This window comes from Bison bison, unplaced genomic scaffold, assembly GCF_000754665.1.
Source record: "Bison bison bison isolate TAMUID 2011002044 unplaced genomic scaffold, Bison_UMD1.0 scf7180017864248, whole genome shotgun sequence".
Lineage (NCBI taxonomy): Eukaryota > Metazoa > Chordata > Mammalia > Artiodactyla > Bovidae > Bison > Bison bison.
The window spans coordinates 2,384,780-2,394,773 of NW_011494820.1; the positions used below are offsets into that span (position 1 = coordinate 2,384,780).

General features: G+C 53.9%; 1 protein-coding gene across 1 annotated transcript; it reads left to right on the forward strand.

Annotated features, from left to right (window-relative positions):
* The first annotated feature begins 43 nt into the window (after positions 1-43).
* Positions 44-1,640, forward strand: LOC104993879 (uncharacterized protein KIAA1683 homolog). Its single transcript, XM_010847287.1, has one exon. The coding sequence runs from the start codon at positions 301-303 to the stop codon at positions 1,555-1,557; it is 1,257 nt and encodes a 418-aa protein (XP_010845589.1). The 5' UTR covers positions 44-300; the 3' UTR covers positions 1,558-1,640.
* Positions 1,641-9,994: the final 8,354 nt, after the last annotated feature.

Sequence of the window (9,994 nt, forward strand, 5' to 3'; positions counted from 1 at the left end):
GCATCCCTGACTCCGGGTGACAGTCTTGGGGCGTCCCTGACTCCAGCTGACCATCTTGGGGCATCCCTGACTCCGGCTGACCATCTCAGGGCATCCCTGACTCCAGCTGACAGTCTCGGGGCGTCCCTGACTCCGGCTGACAGTCTTGGGGCGTCCCAGAGTCCAGCTGACCATCTGGGGGCGTCCCTGACTCCGGCTAACAGTCTCGGGGTGTCTCTGACTCCGGCTGACAGTCTTGGGGCATCCCTGACTGCAGCTGACAATCTGGGGGCGTCCCTGACTCCGGCTGACAGTCTCAGGATGTCCCTGACTCCAGCTGACAGTCTTGGGGCGCCCCTGACTCCGGCTGACCATCTCGGGGCATCCCTGACTCCGGCTGACCAGCTTGGGGTGCCCCTGACCCCAGCTGACCATCTTGGGGCATCCCTGACTCCAGCTGACAATCTGGGGGCGTCCCTGACTCCGGCTGACAGTCTCGGGGCACCCCTGCCTCCGGTTGACAGTCTCAGGGCGTCTCTGACTCAAGCTGACCATCTTGGGGTGTCCCTGGCCCCAGCTGACAGTCTCGGGACGTCCCTGACTCCAGCTGACAGTCTCGGGATGTCCCTGACTCCCGCTGTACTCCAGGGCCCGGAGGACACTGCCATGTCTGGTGGCCAAGCGAGGAATTCTACCATCCCCAGCATAGCAGTTGGGCCCAGGGGCAGCACCGTGGCCCCTGGAGGCGCTTGGGAGCCAGCTGGGGGCACTGTGCCCTGGGATGTCGTGGGCAGCAAGGCAGCGGTGGACCCCAGACAGCCGAGGGAGTTGGTGGCATCAGTGCAGGCTGTAGAGAAGATAATCATCCACGCGGCGGTCATCATCCAGGCGTGTGCACGAGGCTTCCTGGTGCGCCGTACCATCAAGGTGTGGCACCAGTGGGCCATCATCATCCAGGCTGCCTGGCGTGGCTACTGTGTGCGGCGGGACCTGGCCCGCCTCTGCCGAGCTGCCACCATCATCCAGGCTGCGTGGAGAGGCTTCGTCATCCGCCAGAGCCGCACCCAGCAAATGCTGCTCCAGAACGTGTGGGCTAAGACCGGCAGTGGGGCTAGGACGACGTCTGACCACCGCTGCTTCCAGTCCTGCCAGCCCCATGTCTGTGCTCTCTGCCAGTCCCTGACCTCCGGACTCGGAAGCCCACCCAGCGTGGTGATGCTTGTGGGTTCCAGCCCCCGCACATGCCACACGTGCGGCCACACGCTGCCCACCCGGGTGGTGCATGGCACGGGCCGGGGTGCTGCCAGCCAGGCCGGTGTGCCACGGGGCTGCCTGACCCAGTCAACCGCCCAGAGCCTTCGGCGGCCACCCCATCATCAGACCAAGGCGGCCACGGCCATCCAGTCTGCCTGGAGGGGCTTCGTCGTGCGTCGTCGGCTGAAGCAGCAACAGGACGCAGCCAAGATGCTTCAAGCCACCTGGCGCGGCCACAGCACCCGGGCCTCCCTCACCACGGACGCGCTCCTGGGGCCAGCGGTGTGGGACAACTCACGACACACGCAGTGGCCAGGCGTCTAGGACCTTGGCTTACTGGTGGGGGGATGCCAGGGGAGGGGCCGCATGGCTCTCTGGGTTTCATGAATAAAGCCCTCCACAGCCTGGATCTTGGCCTCCTGTGCGGGTGGGCGTCTCGGGCATGGTGTGGGGTGGGAATCTGGGGGCCCTAGAACATCCTGGACCGGAGGGGTGCAAAACTTTCAGCCACGCCGCAGGCACCTGGGGTCTGTGCCTGGAATCGGGACCCTAAGCCTTCTGCGGAGGTCAGGGCAGCCAGCCTGGACTCACTTGTGCCACCGTATTCATCCAGGGCGAGCAGGGCAGCGTCCAGTCAGTTGTGGACGGAAGCACCCCAGAAGCCATTGTCTGGGGGGCCTGACTTGGAATGGCCACCATGAGGCCCTTGTTCCTAGAAAATCCTAGAGGCTTCCAGCCACATCTTGACTTGGGGGGAGGCTGGGCCACCCTCAAGGGGCCCCAGTGTAGGTGAGAGAGAGCTGGATGCAGGTGGGATCAGGGACACGGCAGAGGGAGGGGCCTGGGGGCACCCAGAGGGGGCCGCCTGGCCAAGCGGAGGGGCATGGGGGTGACAGCATGGGCTTGGGAAAGGCAAAGGGGGCAGCAGAGTGGTGGGGGCTTCAGTGGAAGCTAGGAGGGGCAAGGGTGTCCTGGAGAGACGTGTGTGCGTGCCAAGTCACTTGAGTCGTGTCCGACACTGACCCCACGGACGACCAGGCTCCTCTGTCCATGGGATTCTCCAGGCAAGAATACTGGAGTGGGTTGCCCTGCCCTGCTCCAGTGGATCTTCCCGACCGAGGGATCGAACCTGCCAGTCTCTTGCGTCTCCTGCATTGGCAGACGGATTCTTTACCGCTCGCGCCACTTGGGAAGTCCCCTGAGGGGACAGGCAGAGTGTAACGCTTTGGGGTCATGAACCAAGAGGATTTGTCAGGAAAGGTGGAGGGGGAAGTCAGGAATATCAGCCCCGGTGAACAGTAGCGCCCCTCACATGCCCTGCGTCCGGAGGCCCCGCCTCCGCCTCGGCCCTGAGCAGTGCCGCGCGCCGACAGCAGGGGGCGCGCAGGTGTAAAGAGCGGGCACCTGGCCACACACCTGTGCGGAGCCCGTCTTTCCCCCTCTCCTCTCGCAAAAAGGGCGAGCTCCCAGCCGCCGCTGCCGCCGCCGCCGCCGCCGCTTCTATTGCTGGCTCTGCTGCTCCTGCTGAAAGCTTCCTCTGTTCCCACGGCCACCTCTACAGGTAAGAACAGGTAAGATCCGGCTTCCAGGAAGCTGGAGGGGGAAGTGGCCTAGTCGCACACCTGGTGTCTGGACACCTCCCTCAGGCCACACTAGTCTGCCACCGCCCCCCACCCCCCTCCTCGCCCGGAGCTGTTGCTCCTCCTGGAAGCAAAAACAGCGGGAGCACCAGCCCCTCCATCCCCCCACCTCACCCCAGTCCTGAGGGTGCCAGGTCTGCCACCCCAGCGTTACATGAACAGCGACAGGCTGGTGAATGCCGCCTACCCAACTTGAGGTTCTGTTCCCAATCTCAATTTCTCTTAGCCAGCCCCCAAAGGGAGAAGGGTGAGAACCCAGGGACCATGGGGATGCGGGCGGGAGAAGGGCTTACTTCCTGCTCACTGAACATCCATGGCTCCCAGCGGGAGGTTCTTGGCCCCTGACTTAATTTCTTTCTGTTTCCCTGTAAGACAACTCCGGGGGTGGAGAAGAGTTGAATTTCTCGCATCCATGGCCCCCATCCTTTCCACCCCATCAAATCTCTGACCAGTGTCCCAGCCCCAAACCTGGAATATCAGAGTGGAGGCCACCACAAATGAGACTCTCATAGCAGACAAAAGCTTTACTCAGAAGGACCACATAGCTCAGGAAACTGAGGCTCAGACAAGCCACATTTCCCAGCCTGTGCCAGACCCAGATTAAACCAACTGACTTGACTCACGCTAGCCTCCTGGTCTAGGAGTCTCTGGGCAAAGCAAAGTCCTGGCATGGTGCATAGACTCAGCCCCACTTTACCTTCTGGTCAACTCTCCAGCAGCTCATGAGTGCCCTGTCTGTGCCAGGCACTCAGCGGAGCTTATGTCCTCCACAACCTCCTCTTTCCAGTTTGCCTTAGTTTGCTTTAGAAGTACAACTCCTCAGAGGTCTCGCTTGGCTTGGGGTCCACTGTGGCCCCTGAGTCATCTTCATTTCAGCTGAAACCTCTGTCATCTGGATTCCTTCTCAATGGTAGGAGACAGTTTGAGCAGGCTGGACTCTTAGTCCTTGACGCCTTGGAGGTTTTGTTTTGTTTTTTACTTTATTTTTAATTGAAGGATAATTGCTTTACAATATTGGTTTCATTTCTCCCAAACATCAACATCAATCAGCCTTAGGTGTACATATGTCCCCTCGTCTTGAACCTTCCTTCCACCTCCCACCCTTTCCCACCCCCTAGGTTGTTAGAGCCCCAGTCTGAGTTCCCTGAGTCATGCAGCAAATTTCCGTGGGCTGTCTACTTTACATGCGGTAGTGAATATGCTTCCATGCTACTCTCCCTGGAGATGGTTGAAGAGCCTTCTTACTTCCCAGTCACTGTGGGCCAGACACTCTACCACTGTGGGCCTCAGTTCCCCACCTGTGAAATGAGGCTGAAGTCAGGCCAGTACACCATGTCTCCTTCCAGACTCGTCTGTCATCCCCTTGTTGTACCCACGCGTTCCTGGAAACAAACTCACTCAGAAGAACAATGCAGATAGTGGAGTGCAGTTTATTACACCGGCGGACCCAAGGCAGAGTCTCTCTTAGCCAAGCACCCTGACCAGCATTTGTGAAAATCTTTTATACCCCATGTGTTCGTGTCTGAACCCACCACTCCAAATTCCTTGAGACTTACATAAACCAAGGAAAATACAGTCCCAGTCACCCCATCATTCACGTGCTATGTGCTCATGTGCTCAAACAGTCAAACAGTTGGCCAGTAATCAATAAACCCGAGGTTACACTCCGATAGACACAGAAAAATGTATGGCCTGTTTGGAGGAAAGGGTGGTTAGTGTATGTTTTCTCTTAGGCGATGAGTAACCTCGATACGATCTTCAAGGCTCCCCTGTGTGGAGGAGGTCTTCTCCTTCTGTTGTTTTCATAGGCACCAAACTCAGAGTTCAGAGTCCATTGGAAAGGTGGCTGAGCATGATCAGCATGAACAGGCCTAAGATGGAGTCCAGGCCCTATGAATTCCTTCTTCATTCCCCCCTCTTGATGCTCTTAACTCATATTATGAGCATCATTCATAGGGATATATTGCACCCTGGCTCTCCGACCGCATATTTGGGAGAATGACATCAACCTTCGGTTTACAAAGTTCAAAATACATTGTAAAATTCAGGGTCCACAAAGCAGAACTATCAAGGCAACTATAACAACGGTAAATATAGTTTTCCACCAATCACCCTTCACACAAGATAGGCCCGAAGTCCAGAAAGGAATGTTTTCATTAGACATTGCTTTTACCTGGTTTTTCATGTCATCTAAAGCAGTCAATACATTGCCAGATAAGTCAGGAATGTATACACAACATTCAACCTTAATTATAGCACGGGTCCCTCCTTGAGCGGCTGTGAGTATGTCCAAAGCCATTCTATTATGAATTACCGCTTTTCTCATTTGGATTTGCTCTTCATTTAAGGCTTGGATGGCTTTTGTTTTATCTAGGAGGGCCTGTTTTGTGAAATTAGTCAAGGCCTCTACTTTAATCATGATATCTGTTGTCCCTGTAGAGGATATGAATAAGGCAGCAATATACTCATATCATTGAAACACGGATCTTGTCCACCTAGCATGTAAATAAGGTAAATTTACCGGGGCTACCGGGGTAGATTTACAACAAGTAGGTTAGGGTTTTGTTACACTGGCATGTATATCAAATGTAACCCCATGACCCAAGTCTATTGACTGTAGGTCTTACAGCAAGAGAACAAGGAGAGGTTATGATTGACAAGAGAGAGGAAAGTCTTTTTTTGTCATCCCAGAGAAGAGCAGAGTGGTGACGCCCACCAAGGAAGTCCATCCATCACTGACAGAGGCATAGCCCTACATACCCAGCAGCTGGAAGTGTTGTGGAAGCCTGCGTAGGAATGTGCCCATGAGATGAAAACATTGTCCTGAGTTGAAACGGAAGTTAAATTCAAAATCACGTTGATGAGGCCAAGCAGCAGGAGTTGATTGTGCGGCTTCATCCTGAAAGGGCTCATCCAGGATCTTCTTTTCCTTCTTCTCAAGGATGGTCTTAGTCTCTCGAGGGTCAGCGGGGTCCCTCTGTGCAGTCCATTCAGCGTTTTTTGGGTCTGCGTGGTATGTTCTCTTCACCCTCGTATGATGGATCCAAGGGACAATACCTGCAACTTTAACTGCAGTAGGGGTAGTTAGAATAACCTAAGGGCCCTTTCACCAAGGGGCTGGCAAATCATGTTTCCAGTCTTTGACCCATACTTGGTCACCAGGCGTAAACTCATGAATCTGTTCCCCAAGGGGGAACGGCACCCTTTCTTGTACAAACTTAGTTACCCGATTTATTACCTTCCCCAGTTCCATCTGCTGTGAAATCCTATCCCCCCTTACCTGAGGCAAACTTGTTGATATCTGTTTTATTATGGGAGGGGGCCTCCCATTCACAATTTCGTATGGAGAATAGCCTTCGGACTGTGGGGTCATCCTGAGTCTGAGCAGAGCTGTCGGAAGCAAGTCCACCCGGGAGCAGTCAGTCTCTTTGATCCACTTGGAGAGTCTCTTTAATGTCCGGTTGGCTCATTCCACCCTCTCAGAACTCTGGGCCTACATGCAGTGTGCAGTTTCCATTTGATGTTTAAAGTTTTGCTTACTTGTTGTACTAAATCAGCTACAAAAGCCGGGTCATTGTCTGAACCAAGCTGGTAGGAAGTCCAAATCTGGGAACTATTTCCCTAAGCAGGCACCGGGCTACTTCTGATGCTCCTTCAGTCCAGGTAGGAAAAGCTTCTACCCATCCCGAGAACGTACATACCGTGACCAGCAGGTAACGGTAGTGTGGTAGTGTCGGTGAGGTTTCATTTCAGTGAAGTCCACTCCCAGGTGTTCAAAGGGCAGCGTGCCTTTCCGCTGAATCCCCGGAGGTTTTTGTCTGAATGCCCGAGAGGCAGCATTAACCTGCGAGCAGGCAGCATGGTCTAGGTGGATCGCTTGGTGTGTTTGGCTTACCAGATTCTGTGCCAGCTGTTCGGGTACCAATAATTTGCCACTTGGCAATTCCCACCATCCCTTTTCAGTCTTGGTGGCCCCTTCCGCTTTGGCTAACCTGACAGCCGTTGTCCTTGTTTTGTCAGGCTAGTGCCATCAGTATATAGGACCCAACTAGGGTGTGGAACCTTGTGTCCTTCTTTAAAACAAACCCCAGATACCTTACCTCCTCCTTGCAGATCTGGGCCTTCTTCTTTGACACCCGGTAACCTGCTTCCATCAGCAGCTGGAGCAGTGCTTTTGTCCCTTTCCAGCATTTTTCGTTGGTCTCGGCGGCCAGCAGCCGGTCGTCCCCGAATTGTAGGAGCCAACATCCATACTCTTTCTGATGGAATGAGTTCAGGTCAGAAGCCACGGCTTCCCCAAAGATGGCTGGGGAGTTCTTAAACCCTTGCGGGGGAGTCCAGATGTGCTGTTGCTTGGCGCCCCCGACTGGATCTTCCCATACAAAGGCAAAGATGGGCTGTGACGCAGGGGTGAGGCATACGCAGAAGGCATCCTTGAGATCTAGGCAAGTGTAAACTTTAGTCCTCGGTGGGAGGAGGCTAAGTAAGGTATACGGGTTTGGAACAGTGGGGTGTAAAGTCAAAGTAGCCTGGTTGACTCGTCTGAGATCCTGTACAGGCCTATAGTCCTGTCCTCCTTCCTTTTTGACTGGCAAGATCGGCGTATTCCAAGCCAACTGGCACTCTACGAGAATGCCCGCTTGTTTCAATCTATTGATGTGGGGCAGTATGCCAGCCCAAGCCTCTATCGGTAGCAGGTACTGGCGCTTTCTAACCAGAATGGAGCCTGGTTTGAGTTCTGTTATATCTGGGGCTTGACATTTAGCCAGCCTTTGGGAAGTGAGGGTTGTCTTCCGCCCAGACCTCAGGGAACAATTGAGTTAGCTCTCCCTCATGCTCTTCCGGCCCACCTGGTTCTGCCTTCGGAGGCTCATGCAACCTCCACTCATCTTGGGGGGGTCTTGAGAGAGAGCGCAAATGAGTCATAGTGTCCATCCAGAAGGTGGGATCTCCTCAGGGGAGAAAGTCACTTGTGCTCCTAGTTTGGAGAGCAAGTCTCTTCCCAACAGGGGTACTGGGCACTCAGGAATGTAGAGGAATTCATGAATCACTTGGTGCCCCCCCATCTGACATTTTCTGGGCTGGCAAAATGATTTAATCATCTCTTCTCCCGATACCCCAGTTACAGCGGTAGTCTTTTTGGACAGTGGTGCCAAGGTTTTGTTACTACCGACAGTTCTGTTCCTGTATCCACCATGAAGTCAATGTTTTAGGTCCCCGCTTTTAAGGTTACCATGGGCTCTCGGGGACCTGATATCTCTGAGCCCCAGCAGCCCTATTTACTTTCCAAGTCAGCAAGCCCCACAGCTGCGGGCGCTTCCTCTTCCTTCCTTGCCTTAGGCACTCATTCTTCCAGTGGCCCAAAGCTCGGCACCGGGCACACTGGTTTGGCTGTAACGGGGCCCGGGGCCTCGTGGGGACCAGTTGAAGGACTGTCCTGTCCCTGGCGCAGAGGAGGTTTTCCGGAGGGCCTGAGATTGACTTTCCCAGAGCAGCAGCTAGCATTGCAAATCTCTTGTCACTTCTCTTTCGTTCCTTCCGGCTCTCTGGCAGAGCACAGTCTCTGCTTAACTCCAACGTCTCCCTCCCCTTCTTGTCAGTACTCACCAGGAGAGACGGGTATAGCTTGGGCGGTTCGGCTGGAGCTGGATCCTGGAAGTGTTGGCCAGAGGCTTCTGTCACCGGGATCGGAGCCTGCCGAGGTGGCAGCTCTACGACCTCGGGAAGAGCTGGCAGAGAAGCAGTGGCTGCTGCAGGACTTCACTTGGCCCTGGATTGGGCATTAAGGCGGCCTCCGGTCTTGGTGGAGCACTGAGGCAAGAGCGTCATTATCCACTGTGGAGGAGGGGTCCAGTCGACCTGTCCAAATCCTGCAGAATTTCCTTTTTAATCATCAGTCAATTTTTGTGCCATTAATATTTTTCCCTTTCCCTTCTGGATACAGAACCTTGTCCAAGTAGGACGGTCTTGAGCTAACCCTAGCCATGAGTCAATATATGGATATTGATTCAGGTGTCCTGGCTGTCCTGTGACTACTGAATAGACTGCTTCCACTATTTGTAAGTTCATGGTGTTCTCTGGTGGCCATCCTACTCCCGTAGGGGGCCATTTGACCTCAGAGTATGTGGAGGAGGTTAGGCTTCATCTTCATCCCATCAGTTCAGTTCAGTTCAGTTCAGTTGCTCAGTCGTGTCCGACTCTTTGCGACCCCATGAATCGCAGCACGCCAGGCCTCCCTGTCCATCACCAACTCCCAGAGTTGACTCAGACTCACATCCATCGAGTCAGTGATGCCATCCAGCCATCTTATCCTTTGTCGTCCCCTTCTCCTCCTGCCCCCAATCCCTCCCAGTATCAGAGTCTTTTCCAATGAGTCAACTCTTCACATGAGGTGGCCAAAGTACTGGAGTTTCAGCTTTAGCATCAGTCCCTCCAAAGAAATCCCAGGGCTGATCTCCTTCAGAATGGACTGGTTGGATCTCCTTGCAGTCCAAGGGACTCTCAAGAGTCTTCTCCAACACCACAGTTCAAAAGCATCAATTCTTCAGTGCTCAGCCTGCTTCACAGTCCAACTCTCACATCCATGCATGACCACAGGAAAAACCATAGCCTTGACTAGACGAGCCTTTGTTGGCAAAGTAATGTCTCTGCTTTTGAATATGCTATCTAGGTTGGTCATAACTTTCCTTCCAAGGAGTAAGCGTCTTTTCATTTCATGGCTGCAGTCACCATCTGCAGTGATTTTGGAGCCCCGAAAAATAGTCTGGCACTGTTTCCAGTGTTTCCCCATCTATTTCCCATGAAGTGATGGGACCGGATGCCATGATCTTCGTTTTCTGAATGTTGAGCTTTAAGCCACTTTTTCACTCTCCACTTTCACTTTCACCAAGAGGCTTTTTAGTTCCTCTTCACTTTCTGCCATAAGGGTGGTGTCATCTGTGTATCTGAGGTTATTGAGATTTCTCCCGGCAATCTTGATTCCAGCTTGTGTGTCTTCCAGTCCAGCGTTTCTCATGATGTACTCTGCATAGAAGTTAAATAAGCAGGGTGACAATATACAGCCTTGACGAACTCCTTTTCCTATTTGGAACCAGTCTGTTGTTCCATGTCCAGTTCTAACT

What these genes read in the sequence shown, in the direction of transcription:
- LOC104993879 (XM_010847287.1), top strand. Translation starts at nt 301, where the DNA reads ATGTCCCTGACTCCAGCTGACAGTCTTGGGGCGCCCCTGACTCCGGCT.